At 41.9% G+C, this 23,438-nt stretch overlaps 1 protein-coding gene and 1 non-coding gene across 5 annotated transcripts; both read left to right on the plus strand.

The window, feature by feature from the left end:
• Positions 1 to 1,281: 1,281 nt before the first annotated feature.
• On the plus strand, positions 1,282 to 17,052 carry LOC130840449 (RAD52 motif-containing protein 1-like). Of its 4 annotated transcripts, none has more exons than XM_057715976.1 (6): positions 1,282 to 1,382; positions 1,759 to 1,938; positions 4,570 to 4,692; positions 5,066 to 5,228; positions 6,175 to 6,273; positions 11,653 to 12,869. In XM_057715976.1, the coding sequence occupies exons 1-6, from the start codon at positions 1,305 to 1,307 to the stop codon at positions 11,778 to 11,780; spliced, it is 771 nt and encodes a 256-aa protein (XP_057571959.1). In that variant the 5' UTR covers positions 1,282 to 1,304; the 3' UTR covers positions 11,781 to 12,869. The 4 variants fall into 4 exon arrangements, with proteins under 4 accessions (XP_057571959.1, XP_057571958.1, XP_057571957.1 ...); XM_057715975.1 differs by lacking the exon at positions 1,282 to 1,382 and adding an exon at positions 16,399 to 17,052 and having other exon boundaries at positions 1,393 to 1,938; positions 11,653 to 11,738; XM_057715974.1 differs by lacking the exon at positions 1,282 to 1,382 and having other exon boundaries at positions 1,393 to 1,938.
• Positions 17,053 to 22,306: 5,254 nt separating this feature from the next.
• TRNAK-UUU (transfer RNA lysine (anticodon UUU)) lies at positions 22,307 to 22,377 on the plus strand. The gene has a single exon. It is a non-coding gene; the product is annotated as a tRNA-Lys (tRNA).
• Positions 22,378 to 23,438: the final 1,061 nt, after the last annotated feature.

Genomic DNA, 23,438 nt, shown 5'->3' on the forward strand with positions numbered 1-23,438 from the left:
AAATATCCAAAAGTAGAGACTTTGGTTAAACAAACTGTAACAGTCTATACTTTGACTACAATATACAATTCCTTCAACAAAAATGACATTACAGAGCAGTAATTTTCAAAGTGCATCTAGGAAGAGCAGAAAGAGCATTTGTTTGAAATGCACAGACTTACTGATTCAGAAACTCTGGGCTGGGCCCAGTAACCTGCGTTTTAACAAGCCCGCTGGACAATTCACAACCACTTTTGCAGATGAATATTTATCACTACAAAACGATAAATGGTTAAATGACAAAGGGTTACAAAACGGCATGTACAAAACAGCAGGTATGAACAGTGCATCCCTATTCTGAATACACATATAAAGACACACAGAGAAAATGGCCAGGAAGATTTTGTACTAAGGCGGTAACATGGACACTCTCTGGGTAGTAGAATTATGAGCTTCTCAGATTTTTTCCTTTTGATAATCCATAAAGTCTAACTAGCTTACAGCAATGTGTATTTGTAAAAACGGATGGAGAAGGAAAAAATACAGTAACAATTTTAAATTAAGAATAAGTCAAAGGGGAAGGGGTGGGGGCGAGGTAGGAAGGAGGCAGAGTGTCCTCCTCACCTTCCTGGTGGGCGGGAGGCTGGGAGGACCTGGGGGCGGGGCACGGACGGCCACCCACGGCCCCTGCCCAGGGAAGAGGGGAGAGAGGCAAGGGAGGGCAACGCTGGGGCGAGGGGCGGGGTCTCTGCAACTCCTGGGACCTCTGGGAAGGCTGCCGCGACTTCAGTGAAGAACGGAGCAGGGATTTAGGGCCGACTTGAGGAAGAACTTATCTGCTGAGAGCACCAAATCCCAGAAGGGGCTCCTTGGCGAGATTTTTCCCGGCTGGAACAGACCAAGGCTGCCCCGAGGGTGTCCAGCTTCTCCGACCGAGGGCGGGGCTGACCTGATGCCCCGACCCCTTCCAGCCTTGGGACGCGGGGGGGAGCTGCGAGCGCTGCCGGACGCCCGCCCCCGACGGACGCGGCAGGGCGCGGGGGGTTGGGTGTGGAAGGAAGGAGAGGAGGCGGGGCCGTTGCTAGGGGACGGGCGGCGGGGCGGGCTAGGAGCGCAGGCGGCGCGGCCAGGCGCGCTCTGCTCTGCGGCTCCGGATCTCGCGAAGCCTGTTGCTCCCTTCTCCAGGCCCAGGTCCGAGCGCCGCCCTCGTCCCTGTCCCACCGAGAGGCCACGACCCCTCACGCTCCCGTTTTAAAAAAGCGCGGGCGCGCGTGCGCAGGCGCAGTGCCCCGTGCGCCCGAGCGCGCACGCGCGGTGACGGTAGGATGGCGGAGGTGGTACCTTTTGCCGTCCCGGTGCTGGTGTGGGAGCTGAGCTCTGGACCCACGGCCGAGGCCTTGCAAGTGAGCCGGGCGGGGTGGAGGGAGGGGTGGAGAAAGCCGGCCTTCGCCCCGGTAACTGGGAGCCCCGGGTCCTGCCTCAGCACCTCACCCGCTCTGGGCTCCGCTGAGAGGAATCTTAGTTCTAGAGGCAACCTGAGCCGTGCACTCGTCCCCACGCATTTTTGAGAAATAGCTCCCAACAGGCGGCACATTGCCTCTGAATGCTTCTCGAAAGTTCGGATTTCAGAGGAAAACTTGGTCATGAAATGAGAAGGGTTTGGAGTTGCAGGTCACCACAGTCGCGATGGCGAAGGGCTGGGGGAGTATAAGGGAATGGGCAGTTTGGTTTGCTGGGTGGGAAATTTCCTGCACTTACTTAGCGTGGGACCCCCTACAGCATTCCCTGTTCACAGTCTTCTCCCAGTTTGGCCTCCTGTATTCGGTCCGAGTCTTCCCAAATGCTGCAGTGGCCGGTCCTGGGTTCTGTGCCATCATCCAGTTTTATTCGGCAAGGGATGCCCACAGAGACCAAAAGGTATGCGACCAGAAGCAGCTTTTCCAGGCGTCTCCAGTGAAGGTGGGTGCAAATGTGGAATTCCTTGCTCTACTGGGATGGGTGCTGAGTTTAGAAATAATAGGCCATGGGAATTCCCTGGTGGTCCAGTGGTTAGGACTCTGCACTTTCACTGCTGAGGGGCTGGATTCAATCCCTGGTTGGGGACTAAGATCCCACAAGAAAAATAAAAAGGAAAGAAAGAAAAGGGCAGCATTTGTACAGCACTGTGGTCTACAGAATGCTTTCAGATGCACTGCTCCACTGATCCCCCAGTTCCCCATTTCTTTCTTTCTTTTCTTTTTTTTTTTCTTTTCTCTCTTTTTTCTTTCTTAAGATGGAGAAACTCGAACTCAGGATGGTTAGGTGACTTCCTTAAGGTTCATGACAATAACTGTGGAAACTAGAGGCCAAACCCAAACTTAACTGATGTTAAACCCTATGTTATTTTATGCTGGCCCTTAATTTAAGGAATCTTCACAACAGTCTTCCTTATATTTACTTTTATTTGGATGTTGAATGTGTGCGCTTGACAGACTCTTTTGTCAGTTGCAACATGGAGGAGGCTTCTTCATCATCATCATCGCTCTCAAACTGCCTGTTCAGAACTCCCTTCGCTTCCCAGAAAACGGTTAAAATGTCCTTTCATGCATTGTAGAAACCTTATTGCATATGAACATGACATCCCATTTTACTTCCCCGGAGCCCCAGAATTAACGTTTCGTTGTGTGCCTCCACTCAGCCACCATTCCTTTTTCAAGGACCTTTTGGATTCCTCTGAATGCATGAGTGTGGCTTAGATTTCCCCAGCCTTTCACTTTATAATTGTACGTCTTCTCTGATTGGCTTCTTGGTCTGGCTACTGCGCCCTGACCTTGCTGCCTAGTCTTACCCATATTTCTTTTTTTTTCTTTTTTAATATTTTTGTATATTTAAAATATTTATTTATTTATTGCCTGCATTGGGTCTTCATTGCTGCGCATGGGCTTTCTCTAGTTGCGGTGAGCAGGGGGCTACTCTCCATTGCGGTGTGTGGGTGAGTCCTTGTGGTGGTTTCTCTTGTTGCAGAGCATGTGCTCTAGATGTGTAGGCTCCAGTAGTTGTGGCTTGTGGGCTTAATACATGTAGCTCCTGGGCTCTAGAGCACAGGCTCAGTAGTTGTGGCGCACGGGCTTAGTTGCTCCATAGCATGTGGGATATTCCTGGACCAGGAATGGAATCCGTGTCCCCTGCATTGGCAGGCAGATTCTTAACCACTGCACCACCAGGGACGCCCCCCTTGTGTTTTTTATAAATACAGAACAGAGAATAACATCTTAAAAGAAAGTGAAGAAAAGGCCTAATGTATCTGTTTTTCTCAGTAGCAGGAAGGGAAATGTTTGCCAGCAAGAACTGTGGCAAGGTTATCCCAGATGTCAACTGTCTCTACTACCCAGGGGCTCAGAGCCCTTCTGAAGCTTCCTAATGCCTAGGATAGCTCCATTATGACTCACCCTACAGGGCCTAGCCTCCCATGTGACACTCAACATTTAAAGATTAGTCTTCATTTCTCATTCCCAGCAGGCAGCTTCAGTTGGAGGAAGTCATTTCATTTTCTTATTTACTCATTCATTCATTAACCCAGTCAACAGACCATCAGAGCCAAGAACGATGCTTGTTTCTGGTTACAAGGAAAGAAGAAGATATGGTTCCTTCAAGTACCTAAGGAGCTCATAAACTAGTGATAGAGGAAGATGCACACACAAATCAATAAAGAATTAATAATGCTTTCACTATATATTATTTGAATTTTTATGAATATATTTCTATATTGCACCCTGTTTAAGGTGGAAATAGACATTTAAAAAAGAACTAGTGATTGTAAAAAATTCACAGTAATGGGTAAGTTATTAAGAGAGTTAACACTGGAAATATTGGCACTCTCAAAGAAGCTTGTTGATACTGTGTATAAAATAGACAACTGATGGGCACATAATGCACTAGGTAACCTAAATGGGAGGGAATTCCACAAGGGAGGGGATATCTGTATGTGTATGGCTGAGTCATTTTGTTGTGCGGTGGAGGCTAACACAATATTGAAAAGCAACCGTACTCCAATAAAAATTAATAAAGAAAATTAAAAACAAAAAAGAAAAAGAACAAGCTTATTAATGCAGGTGAACGTCTAATTCTTTTGGTTGCTTATATTAAACTTTATAGAGGTATGTATTTTCTTTACTAACCGGGGTTAGTAACTCGGGGAGGGGAGCTACAGATTAAGGTCCTACTTCAGTGGCAGGTCCATCTTATCTCCTCTTCAGGTCATATTCTCATGCAGGAGCTGCGGGATGAGATGCCTAAGACAGTTTCCTGCCTTTGCTTAGCCACAGCCACATAATAGGCTTCTGCTGGCTTCCTTGGTTGCTCTCATCATCACTTTCACCACCAGAGGTCAGGGAAACCTTCCGATTAATCAGGGGCCCTGGAAAGGATGCAGAAAAGTGCTGACTTAAAGATAATAAATAATATTTATTTAGGGCTCACTGTGAACTCATTGCTTAGAATGTCCTGTATAATCTTCACAGCTAGTCTATGAAATTGGTATTGATAAATCTCAGGTGTATCCAGAATAAGTATGTATGTCATGTGATATTTTTACATCTCTTTTATCTTCAGGTTCATCTCGGCACCAGACATAAGGCGGTTCAACACAATGCCCTTGCCCTGAACAGCTCTAGATGCCAAGAATTGGCAAATTACTACTTTGGTTTCAGTGGGTGGTCAAAGAGGATCATCAAGGTAAACTCTGTAGATTTTCTTTGACTAACGAGACTCCTTTCACCATTGAACTCCTAGGCTTTAGCGAGAAGAATAGACTGGGCTGTGGGGAGAGATGTGAGAGGCTTCCACATGGAAGTATCTGAGCATAGGCCTGCCACCTAGAATTAGAGATAATCTCAATGACTTGGGTGGTGGTTTCCATCATTTTCTCCAGTATTTGTATGGTATATACAAAAAAAAGTTGTCCATGTCTAGTTATTCATTCGCAAGTCTCAGTGGATTTTGAAGCTATAGGACACCTCAACTGGGGATTGCTGGAGTGTAGTTTTTATTTGTAACACCAGAATATTTTGAAGTCTTGACTTTAATTCAAAAATCTGAACAACTTCAGGATCTTTCTAACCTTGAAGAAAGGGAAAATGAAAATCCTGTGGCACCACTTCAGAAGCAAAGCCTGAAGTTCTTCTGTGCTTTAGAGGTGGTGTTGCCAAACTACGAGTGCAGGAGTCTTGGAGTTGGCATGGCCGAGGAACCTTTGGATAAGTTGGAGGAAGGTCTGTTTTCCAGTATGTGTCTGGCGGGGTGGGGGGGTGAGGGGGTGGGATTTCTCTTTTTTCCTTTTTTTCTGAAACTCACATTTTCAAATACATCATCACCGTTGCTAACCAACTAAAGCTTTGGGCAGAGTTTTTCTCCCTGACGATATAGGTTTTTATCTTAGGCAATACCTGACAGGAACTTACACTTTAGAACTTTAGAACTGACTGCCTTCCAAGAAACTTAGGAGGAGGGAAAACTAGGTTTTTTGTTTTGTTTTGGTGAATAACTTGTTTTGTGCTAAAATAGTCCTTCAAATACGGATGTGGCCTTCAGTTATCCCAACAAAATCATTGTCTAAAGATTTAAATAAACTCTTGTGTAAATGTTCAGTCCTTTGCCTCCTGTAGAAGGGCTTGAGCAGAAGAAGTCAAATGTAAATCTCTTGAAAGGGGTTTCCGAGTGGTACTGAGTTTTTTCCTAGAATCCGTGGCACTCGGGCTTAGGGTTTTAAGTCAGAGGCAGGGCTTTTAACAACTGGAGTGGAGGAGACTCCTCCATCCACCTGAGTGGGTGATGAGACCAGATCATCTGCACTAGCACCCAGTCTACCTCACTGTGTGAGTCCAGCCCTTTACACACAGGAGAGCAGGGTCTGTAGAGTATAGCTTCAGCTTGTCCATTTCAAATCTGTGAGTAATGTGAGCTGTGTGCCACGTTCTTGGCTTGCATCTCCCATCTAGTATTTCAGGAACTTCCAGAATAGATCTAAGCAGTAAAAATATGCCCTGCAGGGATATACCTACAGCAGAGCCATTCATCCATACTATTGTGTTGTGCCTGCTCTTAATTGCTAAGGTAATGATCTAAGAATCCCAGGTGCATTTTTATTTTGAAACATATAACCTAGAAATAAGTTATTTGGATAGTCATTTTCAGTGTGTTTGTTTTGGTTGGATTTAGGGCCATTATCATTGCTTATGAAAAGGAAGGTGACCCAGAAGCTTGTTGTTCAGAAGGCAATGACAGATGCATTCCAGAAACTGCTGATTGTGGTTTTAGGTAAGACCTTTTTGATTGTCCTAGAAGCACTTCAGTTTCAATGAGCAAATAAAGTTATTTGAAAAGTTCTTTGGATGAAAATAATGGTTATCTAAAATACTATGTATTCTTTCATTCGCCAGATGATTTCACAGCAGCGGTCTCAAATTTGTTCTCTGTGGCATTTATGAGAAAAATGCCAGCAAACATTACTGTCCCCAGTGTTGAGATGTAGGATGACTTGCCTCAGTTCATAGAGAAAGTGTTTGATCCAGTTCTTCCTTGATTGCTTGTTTATCACACAGAAGAGGGCAGTGACTAGAAACCTTGGACACCTGGGTTTGAGTTCTAATTCTGTCTCTTAGATTTTGTTGTTGTTGTTGTTGTTGCAATTTTAGGCTTTCTAGCCAGAGAGATTTGCAGGTTTTTAAGGTGCAATTTCTATATCTGCAAATAGGGTTAGTAATTCAGCTTATCACCTCCTGGGAGATATTGTAAGAGTAAATGAGATGATGCATGTAAAACGCTGAGACCTGTGCCTGGCCCATGGTGAGCAGACAAAATATATTGACTCTTATTATTATCATTGCTGTTTTCTTATTTTTTTGCTTGTTTGTTTTGTTTGTTACTTATTTATTTAGCTGCATTGAGTTTTCTCTAGTTGCTGCGAGCTGGGGCTACTCTTCGTTGTGGTATGGGGGCCTCTTATTGTGGTGGCTTCTCTTGTTGTGGAGCACAGGCTCTAGGCGTGCAAGCTTCAGTAGTTGCGGCACGTGGGCTCAGTAGTTGTGACTCGTAGGTTCTAGAACGTAGGTTTAGTAGTTGTGGCTCACAGGCTTGGTTGCCCCGAGGCATGTGGGATCTTCTGGGACCAGGTATCGAACCCGTGTCCCCTGCATTGGCAGGTGGATTCTTTTTTTTTTTTAGCTCTTTATTGGAGTATAATTGCTTTTCACTGTTGTACCACTTTCTGCTGTACACCAAAGTGAATCAGCAGTATTTATACACATATCCCCATATCCCTTCCCTCCTGAGACTCCTTCCCACCCTCCCTATCCCACCCCTCTAAGTCATCACCAGTCATCGAACTGATCTCCCTGTGTTATGCAGCAGCCTCCCACTAGCTAGCAATTTTCCATTTGATAGTGTGTATATATGTCCGTGCTGCTCTCTCACTTCGTCCCCGCTTCCCATTCGCCCCCCACCCCCAACCCCGTCCCCAAGTCCATTCTCTACATCTGCATCTTTAGTCTTGCCCTGCCACTTGGTTCATCAGTACCATTTTTTTTTAGATTCCATATGTATGCATTAGCTTACGATGTTTGTTTTTCTCTTTCTGGCTTACTTCACTCTTCGTGACAGACTCTACATCCATCCACCTCCCTACAAATAATTCAATTTCGTTCCTTTCTATGGCTGAGTAATATTCCATTATATATATGTGCCACATCTTCTGTATCCATTTGTCTGTTGATGGGCTTTTAGGTGGCTTCCATGTCCTGGCCACCATAAAAAGTGCTACAATGAACATTGTGGTACATGTATCTTTTTGGATTATGGTTTTCTCAGGGTATTTGCCCAGTAGCGGCATTGCTGGGTCATATGGTGGTTCTATTTTTAGTTTTTTAAGGTAACTCCATACTGCCTTCCATAGCAGTTGCACCAATCTACATTTCCACCAACAGTGCAGGAGGGTTCCCTTTTCTCCCCACCCTCTCCAGCATTTACTGTTTCTAAAGTTTTTGATGACGGTCATTCTGACCAGTGTAAGGTGATACTTCACTGTGGCTTTGACTTGCATTTATCTAATGATTAGTGATGTTGAGTATCTTTTCATGTCTTTATTAGACATCTCCCTGTCTTCTTTGGAGAAATATCGATTTAGGTCTTCCACCCATTTTTGGATTGGGTTGTTTACTTTTGTGATATTGAGCTCAATGAGCTGCTTGTATATTTTGGAGATTAATCCTTTGTCAGTTGCTTGGTTGGCAAATATTTTCTCCTATTCTGAGGGTTGTCTTCTTGTCTTGTTTATGATTTCTTTTGCTGTGCAAAAGCTTTTAAGTTTCATTAGGTCCCATTTGTTTCTTTTTGCTTTTATTTCCATTATTGTAGGAGGTGGGTCAAAAAGGATCTTGCTTTGATGTATGTCATAGAGTGTACTGCCTATGTTTTTCTCTAAGAGTCTTATAGTGTCTGGCCTTACATTTAGATCTTTAATCCATTTTGAGTTTATTTTTGTGTATGGTGTTAGGAAGTGTTCTAATTTCATTCTTTTACGTGTAGCTGTCCACTTTTCCCAGCACCACTTATTGAAGAGGCTGTCTTTTCTCCATTGTGTATTCTTGCCTCCTTTGTCAAAGATAAGATGCCCATATATGTGTGGGTTTATCTCTAGGTTCTCTATTCTGTTCCCTTGATCTACGTTTCTATTTTTGTGCCAGTACCGTACTTTTTTTTTTTTTTTTTTGAACTTTTGTTGCGATACAGTTAACAGACAATGAACAGCATATATTTAGAGCGTACAATTTGGTATCCCAATCTCCCAATTCATCCCCCCCAACCCTCCCCACTTTCCCCACTTGGTGTCCATGTGTTTGTTATCTACATCTATGTCTCTATTTCTGCCTTGCATTTCCTCTTTCGTAGTTGTTAGCATTTGCCCTATGTATTGAGGTGCTCCTATATTAGGTGTATATATATTTATAATTGCTATCTCCTCTTCTTGGATGGATCCCTTGATCTTTATGTAATGTCCTTTCTTGTCTCTTGTAACATTTTTTATTTTAAAGTCTATTTTCTCTGATGTGACTTTTGCTACTCCAGCTTTCTTTTGATTTTCATTTGCATGGAATATCTTTTTCCATCCCCTCACTTTCCGTCTGTATGTGTCCCTAGGTCTGAAGTGGGTCTCTTGTAGACAGCATATATATGGGTCTTGTTTTTGTATCCATTCAGCCAGTCTGTGTCTTTGGGTTGGTGCATTTAGTCCATTTACATTCAAGGTAATTATCGATATGCATGTTCCTATTACCATTTTCTTAATTGTTTTGTTTGTGTTTTTGTAGGTCCTTTTCTTCTCTTATGTTTCCCACTTAGAGAAGTTCCTTTAGCATTTGTTGTAGGGCTGGTTTGGTGGTGCTGAATTCTCTTAGCTGTTGCTTGTAAAGCTTTTGATTTCTCCATCGAATCTGAATGAGATCCTTGCTGGGTAGAGTATTCTTGGTTGTAGGTTCTTCCCTTTCATCACTTGAAATATATTGTGCCACTCCCTTCTGGCTTGCAGAGTTTCTGCTGAGACATCAGCTGTTAACCTTATGGGAGTTCCCTTGTATGTTATTTGTTGTTTTTCTCTTGTTGCTTTTAATAACATTTCTCTGTCTTTAATTTTTGTCAATTTGACTACTATATGTCTTGGCTTGTTTCTCCTTGGGTTTATCCTGCCTGGGACTCTCTGCGCTTCCTGGACTTGGGTAGCTCTTTCCTTTCCCATGTTAGGTAGGTTCTCAACTATAATCTCTTCCAATATTTTCTCGGGTCCTTTCTCTCTCTCTTCTCCTTCTGGGACCCCTCTAATGCAAATGTTGATACATTTAACATTGTCCCAGAGGTTTCTTAGGCTGTGTTCAGTTCTTTTCATTCTTTTTTTCCTTATTCTATTCCGCATCAGTGATTTTCACCATTCTGTCTTCCAGGTCACTTATTCGCCCTTGTGCCTCAGTTAGTCTGCTACTGGTGCCTTCTAGTGTATTTTTCATTTCAGTTATTGTGTTGCATATGTCTGTTTGTTTGTTCTTTAATTCTTCTAGGTCTATGGTAAACTTTTCGACCTTTGCATCCAGTCTTTTTTCAAAGTCCTGAATCATCTTCACCATCATTATTCTGAATTCATTAAGGGTGCCTATCTCCTCTTCATTTAGTTGTTTTCCTGGGTTTTTATCCTATCCCTTCATTTGGTACAAAGTCCTCTGCTTTTACATTTTCTCTATCTTTCTGTGTCTGTGGTTTTCGTTTCCACAAGACGAAATACTGCTGATACTGCTTGATACTGCTGTTTGCTCTCTTGTGGAGGAAGCTATCTAGGAGGCTCGTGGGTGCTTCCTGATGGGAGGGACCAGTACCATACTGTCTTGATCCCTGTAGCCTTGTAGTATAGTCTGAAGTCAGGCAACCTGATTCCTCCAGCTCCGTCTTTCCTTCTCGAGATTGCTTTGGCTGCTCGGGGTCTTTTGGATTTCCTTACAAATCTGGCAGGTAGATTCTTAACCACTGGGGAAGTCCCTGTTTTCTTACTGAAGAGTTGATTAGATTTTGTTTTTGGAATCAATTTAATTTCAGTTTTCATTTCTGATGTATTGGGTGAATATGATTCTTATATAATAATCAGCTGTGTTTTTGTGAGCCTTGATTGTGGTCATGCTATTGAATAGTGTTGGTGTTGTTCCCTATTGAGTTATACAGTGGTGAGAATGTCAAAGGCTATGCCCAAAGGAAACTTTATGATTAGCAGACTCCTGGAATAGAATTGCTCTCGTGCTTCACAGCCCTGCAGGCTGAGAGACTGAGAAATCCTAGCTAAGTTGTCAGAGACTTACTTGCTTGTAAGAGTTGACCCTGGGTTGGTCTTAGCCATCCAGCCTAGACAATCCTCCCAGGGAAGTTTGACTTCCCCAGTCATCAGGCAGACTCTCCATCTCCAGCTGTCAACTCTGAGTAACAACCTTTCAGAACCAAACTAAATCTTTGGGTTGTTTGCCTGTCCCTAGTATGCAAAGGTATTCCTTATATGCAATTCCTTATATAAAATTCCTTAGACTAAAAAGCCTGGTGGCTCTACTTTTCCTTCAGGGAAGCTATATTGTCCAAAAGGTACATGGGCCAGTTTCTGCAAGTAGAGTGTTCAAATGGGCACACGTGCTCTCTCTCTCTCTCTCTCTCTCTCTCTCTTTCTCTTTCCCCAAAGCTTTGTTCATTGTATGTAGTAGAATTTTGGTCCCAAGGAGTAGACACTTGCCTTGCTTTTAATATGAAGTATCTATTATAGTCCAGTGGTATCTATCCCAGGTGTGAACTCACTTTGACTCCTATCTAATGCCCTCCTGTTTAATCATATAGTGATTGAACATTTTTGATTCCACAGCTTTTACTTCCTGTGTAATTATTCCTTAGTTCTTATTTCTAAGATCATAAAGGTTTTGAACGAAAGTTGATACATCTCATATATTTTTTCACAAATGATGATAAAAACTGAAGGGTCAGATGTGGGAATGTCTAGGAAAATACTCTTATTTTTGGCTTTTAGAAATCAAAAGAATGTCTAGTTCTTGTGTGCTACCATTGTATACTGGAAGTTTTAGAACAAGAAAATTTCTGAATTGATCCTTGTTAACTTTATTTCAGAAAGTGGTAAAATAGCTGTGGCATATACACCCTGTGACGAGAACACAGATAGAAGAACTGAAGAGGAACTACAAGATTTAATTCATGTATGTGAAGATAAAAACTCAAGGGGTAGACAGCCAGTGTAGCCATAATTCAAAACAGCCAGCAGGATTTGGAAGACTTTGGCATGTCTACTCAGCTCTATCATCCTTAGGAACATGTGAAACTCTGAAAGTGCTTTTGAGGCAGGGAGTTTCTAGGACTTTTCTTGAAGTCCTGAGCCTTGTCTCTGATGACTTATTTGAAATTTGGCGAGCAGGATTGAGGGCCATCAGTGTACTTCTACAGTTGTGGACACAGGAGAAGACACAGGCCTTTTAGAACTCCCCTCAAACAGAATTGCAGGGATTTTGGAATAAAGGAACTGTGGCCTTAAGTAACTACGCTACAGTGTTTTGAAAGCGATTACTGCCTTTCAAGTAAGGTGTGTGACCCAGATCTTAGTATCTCATACATATCTTGTGTGAAATTTTTTGCAGAAGAACCTTTCTTAAACCAATTATATGGATACCTAGAATTAGGGTTTAAGTTGTCAATGTAGTTTGTAAAAGAAAACATTATTGTACTTCATGTAGGATTTTTATAAAAAAGGAGCAAAAAAAAGTGTTTCATGCCCTTGAGAACTTAATCGGGGCTAGATTTCTGATTATTAAAGTCACCCCAATGTTGCAAAGTTTCTTTTGAAGGGAAGAGAGTAGAGAAAGAAAAGGTGGTTATATTCTGAAAGACGTAAAAATTTTGAAAGTTTTTCCTGTGCAAGATAATTATTTTCATGTATGGAAGGCATACCTTTGGACTGAGACACTGTGAGTATATTCCCTCCAGATATGAATGCAAAGAGCTAACTGCATTGTAAGATCCTTCTCGGTCCAAAATTTTGAGGTCAATAGCTGTGAGAAAAGGTATTCCCCCTCTATCTCCAAAGCAACCTACTGATTGAAATTCTTTTTTTGTTTTAAAAGTTAAATGTGGCAGGCCTTTTTTAAAATCAGGAAGAGCCAATTTAAAGTCCTTTCCATTATGCAAGTAGTACATGATTATATTCTCAATATGTAAAAATGAAATAACAGGTATAGTGAAAACCTTCCTTGTGCCCTCATCCCCCACCTAATCCCCTACTTTGAGTTTAGTATGTATCCTTCCAGACTCTTCCATACATTTGAGTACATACATATTTACAGGTAATAAAATAGGTTTGTTGTGTGATTGTTTCTTTTTTTTACATAAATGATAATCTCATGCAACTTGATTCTTTCACTTCATGGTATGTCCTACACGGGTAAGTCAAAAATTATCTGCACTCAGGCTGTAGAAATTCTAATAATTTTTGACTCACCCTGGTAGATTTCTTTCCTTCCCAGTACATAGAGGGTTATCCCATTCATTTAAACTCCTGCATAGTACTCCATAGTGTGAATGTATCACAGTTTAATAATGCCCCTCTGGAAGGATGTTTAGATTATGTCTAGTTTTCTCGTTACTGCGTCGCTGCAGTGACTGTCCTTGTACATGCATCTTTGTGAACCTGGTCAAATATTTCTGTAGAATCATTATCCAGAAGTGGAGTTGTTGGGGTGAAGACTGTGTAGATGTAAAATTTTCATTGCCCTCAAAAAAGTTGTGCCAGCTTAAACTCCAGTCAGCATGCTGTGATGACATTCATTTCCCCATACCCTGCCACCACTGATATTCTCCCCTTTTTTCTTTCTTTCTTTCTTTTTTCCTGCTGATCCGACGGGTGACTAAAAGGGGTCCCATCTGAATTTGAATTTTTCTGATTACTTGTGAATTTAAATATCTTTATATGTTTACTGAACATTTGTATTTCATCTCTGAATTGTCTGTCTTTTGCCCTTTCTTCTGTTACTATTTTTTTTTAACCATTTGTAGAAAAAGTTAGTTTAGATACATAAGTGATTTTGGAAAAACACATTCAAAGTAATTTTTCATGACAGTTTGTGGTCATATCATTAGTTCAGCTTGAACAGACAAGTCATACATGACTTCTGAATTAATAATAAAAAACATAGCGGTCAATCTAAAAATAGCGATTATGACAACCCTTAGTGTGATATCTTATTGGATATCAGAGGGAAAAAATGCTAGAAGCAGGCAATTTTTTTTTAATTTATAAATTTCCTAAATACTATATGTAGTTTATATTTCTCATGATAGCATCTAACTTCGAGATTTTATTTTCCAAACTTTTAAGAAAAATGAAAGTCATTTGGCACAAGAAATAGATAACTTAGTTTCTTCTGGGGAGTGGTGGAGGGGTGGTAGACTGAGGGACAGAGGTAAGAGAAAAAGTTTGGATTGTGTGCTATATATTTTTGGAATTTTGAGCCATCGGAATATATACTACATATTTTTATAAAATAAATTGAAGTTAAAAATTAATTTTTAAAAAGCATGTGTTTGATGAGGTGGATAGACCTAGAGTCTGTCATACAGAGTAAAGTAAGCCAGAAAGAGAAAAACAAATACTGTATGCTAACTCATATTACAGAATCAAAAAAAAAAAAGAAAAAAATGGTACTGATGAACCCAGTGACAGGGCAAGAATAAGGATGCAGATGCAGAGAATGGACTGGAGGACACAGGGTTGAGGGGGCGGGGGGCGAAGGGGAAGCTGGGACGGAGTGAGAGAGTACCATAGACATATATATACTACCAACTGTAAAATAGCTAGCTAGTGGGAAGTTGCTGCATAACAAAGGGAGATCAACTCGATGATGGATGATGCCTTAGAGGGCCAGGACAGGGAGGGTGGGAGGGAGTTGTGGGAGGGAAGGGATGGGGGATACATGTATAAATACAGCTGATTCCTTATGGTGTACCGCAAAAGCTGGTACAAGAGTGTAAAGCAATTATATTCCAATAAAGAGCTTAAAAAAAAAGTATTGGGGAGGTGATACACTATAACATGAGTCTGGTAAGGTTTGAAGATTTCTAAGTCAGCTTGAGGTTTATACCTTGTAAGCAGAGGTTCCTAACTTAGGGTCAGTGGTTCCCCAAGGCAGAATTTCTTAACCTTCCCTCCTGCTTCCCCATGTGTATTTCTTTGGCGATCTGAAGAAGCTTATGTTCTTGGGATCCTGTTTTGAAATGTATAATAAGTTAAAATATATAAAAAACAAAGCAAACTATATTGAAATAGTTCTCAGAATATTTTTAAAATTAGTGATATACTAAAAAATATGCTTCTCTTAACACATTAAATAACAGGATATAGTGGTAGGTCTAATAAATACTATAGCTCCAAGGTAGTGATGAGAATAAATGATGTTTGGAGATATCTGCAACATATACGTGATAGGAAATGATCTATGATTTTTATTGGGGACAAAATTAACTATACTGCTGATCTGGTGTGGTGTGTTGCCCACATTCAAAATGGAAGGAAATGCTGATTTTAGATAGAGATTTGTGAAAATTGAGATGTAATTTTGTTTCTCATCCAAGTTCTCCCCTCTGGATTCAGTCCACTCTGTTCACAGACTTCTGCCCTAAAAGGATCATCCACAGATGGAAATTGCATGCACACTTTTGCATGTGTTCAAGAGAGTGCAGTTTTCTAGGGACAAGAACCATTGCTTTTATGAAATTCTCAAAGGATTCTTGTCTCAGAAGATTGAGTCACAAATGTAGGGGAGAAGAAAGACATTTCTTTTCCTATTCTTATCTTCATGAGTGATGCTAAAAGGATGACTTGTTTTAAATAAAAGTATCTGATAGTTAAATGAAAGTACCTGTCACTTTCTGAATTCATTCAATAAATATTTTTGGAGTATCTGGAACATGCCAGGAACTGTTTTACATGCTAGGGATACAGGCCCAAGAATAAACCAGCCTAAGTATCCCAGTTCTCAGGGGGTTTACAAATATATAAAAATAAGTATATAAGGATAATAAATAGATAATTTCAAGTATTGATAAGTACTAACCACAACTAGAGAAAGCCTGTGTGCAGCAACCAAGACCCAACACAGCCAATAAATAAATAAATTAATTAATTAATTTCAAAAAAAAAAAAGAATGAATGTGAAATTCATAAGATTGCTTTAGACCAGAACCCTGGTCAGAAGTAAACATGGCTCTCTAAGGCATCACCCATCACCGAGTTGATCTCTCTTTGTTACACAGCAGCTTCCCACTAGCTAGATGTTTTACAGTTGGTAGTGTAAATATATCTATGGTAATCTCTCACTTCGTCCCAGCTTCCCCTTTGCCCCCCAAACCCTGTGTCCTCCAGTCCATGCTCTGCATCTGCATCCTTATTCTTGCCCTATCACTGGGTTCATCAGTACCGTTTTTTTTTTTTTTTTTTTGATTCCGTATATATCAATTAGCATACAATATTTGTTTTTCTCTTTCTGGCTTACTTTACTCTGTATGACAGACTCTAGGTCTATCCACCTCATTACATATACCTCCATTTCATTCCTTTTTATGGCTGAGTAATAGTCCATTCTATATATGTGCCACATGTTCTTTATGCATTCATCTGTTGATGGGCATTTAGGTTGCTTCCATGTCCTGGCTATTGTAAACAGTGCCGCAGTGAACATTATGGTATATGTTTCTTTTTCGATTATGGTTTTCTCTGGGTATATGCCCAGTAGTGGGATTACAGGATCATATGGTAGTTCTATTTTTAGTTTTTTAAGGAACCTCCAAACTGTTTTCTTTTGCAACAAAAAGAATAAAATACCTAGGAATAAACCTGCCTAAGGAGACAAAAGACCTGTATGCAGAAAACTTTAAGACATTGAAGAAAATCAAAGACGACACAAACAGATGGAGGGACATACCATGTTCTTGGATTGGAAGAATCATTATTGTGAAAATGACTATACTACCCAAAGCAATTTACAGATTCAATGCAATCCCTATGAAATCACCAACGGCATTTTTCACAAAACTAGAACAAGAAATCTTACGATTTGTGTGGAAACACAAAAGACCCCGAATAGCCAAAGCAATCTTGAGAAGGAAAAATGGAGTTGGTGGAATTAGACTTCCTGACTATACTGCAAGGCCACAGTGATCAAGACAGTATGGTACTGGCACAAAAATAGAAAGGAAGATCAATGGAACAGACTAGAGAACCCAGAGGTAAACCCAAGCACATATGGGCGCCTTATCTTTGACAAAGGAGGCAAGAATATACAATTGAAAAAAGACAGCCTCTTCAATAAGTGGTGCTGGGAAAATTGGACAGCTACATGTAAAAGAATGAAATTAGAACACTTCCTAACACCATATGCAGAAATAAACTCAAAATGGATTAAAGACCTAAATGTAAGGCCAGACACTATAAAACACCTAGTGGATGTTTCTTAAATGTTACTTCATGCCTGGTTTTGATATTTTCATGGTGTCAGAAAGTTTTATTTATTTTTTAAAATTTATTTATTTTTTGGCTGTGTTGGGTCTTCATTGCTGTGTGCGAGTGGGCTTTCTCTAGTTGCGGCGAGCAGGGGATACTCTTCATTGTGGTGTGCAGGCTTCTCATTGTAGTGGCTTCTCTTCTTGCAGAGCACGGGCTCTAGGCACATGGGCCTCAGTAGTTGCAGCACGCAGGCTCAACAGTTGTGGCTCATGGACTCTAGAGCACAGGCTCAGTAGTTGTGGCTTTTGGGCTTAGTTGCTCTGAGGCATGTGGGATCTTCCCGGACCAGGGCTCGACCCTTGTCCCCTGCACTAGCAGGCAGGTTCTTAACCACTGTGCCACCAGGGAAGCCCGAGAAAGTTTTAGATCTGCCTTTAACTCTGATTCCCCATAGTTTTAAAAGTTTTGCTTCAGTCAGAATGAATATTTGGAGTTCTACAGATCAATGTATTTGATTTCAGTTATTCAGTTATTGCATATTTGAAGCTCCTTTTTTGGTAGTTTTTTTGGTGACCGACTCATTCTCAGTCTAAACTTTACTTCTAGGTTGAATTCATTATTGTTATTTAAAAATGTTTTACTGTCCTGTCATCCAAACAACTTCACACAACAAAACCCAGTTAATTAAAAATATATAGTCTTTGGTTATTCCCTGTCCCACCATGATATTCAGACTCTAACCAGTGTGATGTGGGCCTCAGCCAGTCAGAGAGCACAGTGACATGAAGAGCTGAGGCTCAGCCCAATCTCTTCGCTGTCCTTATTGACTCCTGTCAGCGTTCAGAGTTATAATTAGCCTGTATGAGTTTCACTTTTCTCTTGAGTTTTTTCATATATCATCATTTCCTGTGACCTTTGTGTATCATTCATGATATACACATACAATTTTGTACGTGATATGGGGGAGGGAGAATTTTTTCCAACTTTTGAAGTTATGAAAATGGTTAGTATACACGTCGTTGGACACAGTGATTTGGTTTTTTCTTTTCAGAGCATTTCCATGGAAATGTGAAGCCACCACTTAACAGAGGAGAGAAAACAATCCATCTTAGCACCACCTGTTAACCATCCCCCCTAACATGGATTCTGACCATCACTGCTGTTCCTTTTAACATGAATTTCAAATGCAGGTCAGGGTCCTTGAAGCGTTGTCAGAGCTCCAAGTGTTCTTTGTGGGAATTAAAGTCTTTTGTGTTTTTGTTTTAGTGATCTTTTTTTTTTTTTTTTGGCACACGGGCTTAGTTGCTCGGTGGCATGTGGGATCTTCCTGGAGCTGGGATCGAACCCGTGACCTCTGCATTGTCAGGCGGATTCTTAACCACTGCGCCACCTAGGAAGCCCTGTTTTAGTGATCTTTTAAAACTGTGTGTGAATGTATTCTCTATAATAGGAATGACCTTAACAACTGAGAGTTGCAGAGTTTTCTGGTGGTAATATTTTAATTCTCATAAGCTATGAGTAAAGTATTCATTTATGAGACAGAAATAAGCTATGAGGTGGAATTAATATAAATATGTGACCAAGAGACACAGTGAGTGAAAAGCAGAATATTTTAATGCAGGACTCAATGGAAATAATTTCACAAGGCAACACAGCATGTGCTTAGATCCCCAAGGATCCTGAAGGATGCACCACTGTTAATATTACCTGCAAGGAAGGGGATTCTTTGACATCTTACACAGTTTCTCCTGTGCTGGCTCTCTGCCATGTCCTCACTCCACTCTTGGGATACTGGTTATGTGCCTTCCTGTTTATTAGGTATAAGAAGCAGGTGCAAAACAGCACCCCCTCCTCTCCGCAGTATGTTCCCAGTCTTTATTGTGAGACCAGCAGAAGCAAAGCACTTACATTCCTCGGGCAGACCCAGGTGTCAGGCTTGACTGTGAGTCATCCCGGAGCCCTTCATTCTGCACTCTGACAGGTCATTGGCTGGATCTCTGAGTTTTCTAATTTACTCTTTAACTGTCATTTCTGCTGCTCATATACTGAGTTTTTATGACTGCTAACACTTTTGATTCATATATTCTTGAGTTCATTCTTTTTAATGGATATACTATGTGCTTCCCTCTGTCTGAGGATAATAATTATGCTATGCTAAGGTCCTCTTGTGCTTTGTTAACTGTAATTCATTGTCTATAAGCTCATGTTTGTTTTTGTTTTCTGTCCTTGATGGAGTTGGCTTTCTCACATTGTTTGGTCATTCCTGAGTGCAGTTCATCTTTGTAGTTGAGATTCTACTGCTTTTGTTTCCCAGCTTTAGGGGAGAAGTGAAATGAGCTGCTGGGGCTTGTTACTCCCAATGGGTTCCCCTGAGAATAAGGCAGAGGTGGAAGGTGCCTTCTGGTGGCTAGTCAGGGAGTGCATACCTTTCTTCCAGGGTCCTGGGGCCTTGCCTCCTTCCTGACACCAATTGCTCCTACCTGGAGGAAGACGCCTTTGCTGCCTGGATCAAGGAGGAAAGATGTGGGGTTGATGTGTGCTGTAGGCTGCTCCTACCGCACTGTTACAACTGACCAGCCTGTAGGCAGCTCTAGGATGTTTCTGGTAGGGGAGCATTTGTGGAGCTGTTCCCACACATTGAGCTAAGGTGGTAATTTTTAAGTTATATCTTTTCTAGCATTCTTGGGGATTTTGGTGGAAGTTGAAGGGGTGGAGACTTCACATGTTTCAACCTGCCAATTTGAAGTAGCGTAACTTAGGAAAACAATTTTGTGTCCCTGTTACATCCTAGAGAAACTCAGGCAAATATGTATCAGGATACAAACACAAGCATGTTCAAAGCAGTATTGTTTTTAATAACTAAAAACTAGAAAAGTCTCCATATACACCAAGGGTTGAATGAATAAATAAAGTGTGGGTATAGTCATACACTTCATCAGAAACATAATGCAAACCACACAAGTAATCTTAAATTTTCTGGTAGCCATCTTTTACTTAGCCCTTATATCCAAAATATTATCATTTTAACATGTAATCAATATGTACGTTATTAATAAGATAGTCTACATTTTTTCAACTGTTTGCATGCCGCAACTAAGAAGTTCTCATAGCTCAACAAAAGATCCCACATGCTGCAGCTAAGACCTAAGGCTTCAGTAGTTGCAGCACCTGGGCTCAATAGTTGTGGATCGCAGGCTCTACAGCACAGGCTCAGTATTTGTGGCACACAGGCTTAGTTGCTCTGCAGCATGTGGGATCTTCCCAGCCCAGGGCTTGAACCTGTGTCCCCTGCATTGGCAGGTGGATTTTTAACCACTGCACCACCAGGGAAGTCCTCTTTCCACTTATAAAAGTGGCTGTTGGAGTTGTGGTCTGCCCCTTGTGTAATTCTCCAGGAGTGAGAACCACCCCATCTTCGGCTTTAGGCCAGTTGAGTCTGACTGTTGAGTGCATTCCCTAGGGTTAGTGGTTGAGCAGGAAGATTAGAAATAAGGACATAGAGGCAGGGTTCTCTTAGTGTTAAACTTAATTTAAACAAGATGGAAAGTAAGAGATTTCTAGGGAAATCCAGTTACCTTGGCAAAAGGACAATGTTTCTGGTCATAACTGGCACAGCAAGAGCCTCACCGGCTTGCCACAAGCATACCCTCGCTGATAAAGCAAGAAACTTTAGTGGGACGGGGTGCCTGGTGGAGAGCAGCAGGGTAAGGGAACCCAGGAGGACTGCTCTGCCACGTGGCTCACAGTCTCAGGTTTTATGGTAATTGGGTTGGTTTCCAGAATGTCTCTGGCCAATCATTCTGACTCAGGGTCCTTCCTGGTGGCGCATGCATCGCCCAGCCAAGATGGATTCCAGCGAGAAGGATTCTGGGAGGTTGGTAGGACACATGGACTGGAGACTCCTCTCTCCTTTTGACCTTTCCCGAATTCTTCCTGCTGGTGGTAGCTTGTTAGTTCCATGTTCCTTACCAGCACCTCCTGTCCTAAGAGAACTCATGCAAGTGGTTACTATCAGACCTGGCCACGGCGGGCAGTTTTGGTCAGTGGTTTCCCTAACAACTGTACAAACAAGAAAACAGGCTTAAGAGAGGTTAAGTGACTTTGGGGCCCAAGGCCACACAACTAATAAACAGCAGAAGCAGGATTCTCACCCAGCTCTTTCTCATTCTAGTCGGAGAGGAAGCATAGTTCAGTGGCAGAGCAAGTGAGCTTTGGAGCCAGGAATGCTTAGATCTGAATCCCATCCTCTTCGCTGGGCTTTCCCTAAAACAGTGCAGGGTCCAGGACAACCCAGCAAGTGTGGAGTGAGGACAACTGCCACAGTGTCATTATTTTTCATTGGTCCCTTGAGACAGCCTTGAAGATAGAAAATTCTAAATTAAACTTTATTGATGTTCAGAAAAGAGAATTCACAACATCCTAAGGCCTCTTAGCCTCAGGCAGAGGGCTCCAGAGTGTTTGACTTCAGGAAAGTTCCCCAGACTCGCTTAGCCTCAGTTCCTCATCTCTAAATTGGGGAAAACATCAGATTAAATAAGATGATATGGTTAGGACAGTTTCTGGTCTGTAGTAGGCACTGGAAGATGGCCAGCTATTACTATTATAGTTCTGGCTAACTCTCGCCTTTCCAATCCAGTCAGGTCCCTGCCTTTCACTGCTCTTCTGAGCACTGGAGTGAAATATTTTCTTGTTTGGACTCCAGATAAATCCTTTTTTGGCATTTGATTGAAATCATGAAACTAGTATTAATGCAACCATCTCTCTTGACACAGGAATAGCTAGTGATCTCCTGGGTTCTGTAGTAGGAAGCTCGTTCTCTCTCTCTCTCTCCCTCTCCCTCTCTCTTCTTTTTGGCTGCACCATGCAGCATGCAGGATCTTAGATCCCAAAAAAAATCACAAAATAATGAACTAAAAAACAATAAAATTGTATTATATGCATAGTTTACAGTTCAGATTGTACTAAGTGAAATGAAATAGTGATGAAACACAATGACCCACAGCAGTTCCCTGCCCCAGACCACTTCCTTGCCCACCTTCCTGAGCCAGCTCACTGGGCCTGGTTACTTCTATGGAGAAGGTTGTAGCTGAATCTTCTGGTGCTTTTCTCCACATCTCTTTGCACATCTAGTTCTTGATATATCCATTTTAGACCCTGGCTATTGAATTCCTAGTAACATCAGTGAGGAGGTAGTTCTGTTACACCCCTGCCCCCAGTCCATTCTTCAGCTTTAGTTATGTCACTGTTTCTAGATAATTAATAGCGTTTACAGGGAATTCCCTGGTGGTCCAGTGGTTAGGATTTGGCACTTTTACTGCCAAGCCCAGGTTCAATCCCTGGTAAGGGAACGAAGATCCTGCAAGCTGCGCAACATGGCCAAAAAAAGAAAAAATACTGCTTACCGAATTGTGACTGTAAATATTATTCACCGTGGAGCTTAATAATGTACTCTGATTACATTCGCTTCCCCTCCTGTGGCCCCCAGGTGCTTAATTTCCTCTTGGGCTCTCCCTGTTCCATCGGCCATTCTCACCTCCTCTGTCCTCCTCCAGGCTCTGGCTTAGCAGTAGGTGCCCAGCTCCTGCAGCGCCCTCTCTTCCAGGCTCTGTCCTCCAGTGGGTGCTGGATACACAGTTGCCATCCTGGAACTTCCCCTCCCTGCTTCCTGGGCTGGGCCTTTTCCTGGCTCCCTTCTCTTCTTGCTTTCCTTACTCTCTCTTTGCTGGAGCACATCCCCAGTTGAGAATCCCTAACTCAGGGACTTCCTGGGTGGTCCAGTGGTTATGAATCTGCCTGCCAATGCAGGGGACGTGGGTTCAATCCCTGCTTCATGAAGATCCCACATGCTGTGGAGCAACTAAACCTGTAAGCTACAATTACTGAGCTTGAGCTCTAGAGCCTGCGAGCCACAACTACTGAGCCCATGTGTCACAACTACTGAAGCCCACCTGCCTAGAGCCCATGCTCCACAACAAGAGAAGCCACTGCAATGAGAAGCCCGTGCACTGAAATGAAGACTAGCCCCTGCTCAATACAACTAGAGAAAGCCCCTGTGCAGCAATGAAGACCCAACACAGCCAATAAATAAATTTTAAAAAAATGTATTTTTTAAAAAATGAGAAAAAGAAGCATTTGACAAGTGATGCTGAGAAGCCAATCCTGGAAAATGAAATGTGCAGATGGCCTGAGGCAGGACGGGGCTCACATTGTCGCGGTCTCGTGTGCGGCCTCACTTTCCTCACCCGTCTCTCCAGCAGCCGAATCTGCAGCCTAAACATCCTCTGCTGGGGTTTTGCTGCCTTCCCTGAGATAAGAAGAATAATGCCAAGGCTTTTACTCTCAAAAGGAACAATTACACTTTTCATTATTACCCCATTTTAGATGAGAATTTTAACTTGTCCCCTATCAG

This window comes from Hippopotamus amphibius, chromosome 17 (genome assembly GCF_030028045.1).
Source record: "Hippopotamus amphibius kiboko isolate mHipAmp2 chromosome 17, mHipAmp2.hap2, whole genome shotgun sequence".
Lineage (NCBI taxonomy): Eukaryota > Metazoa > Chordata > Mammalia > Artiodactyla > Hippopotamidae > Hippopotamus > Hippopotamus amphibius.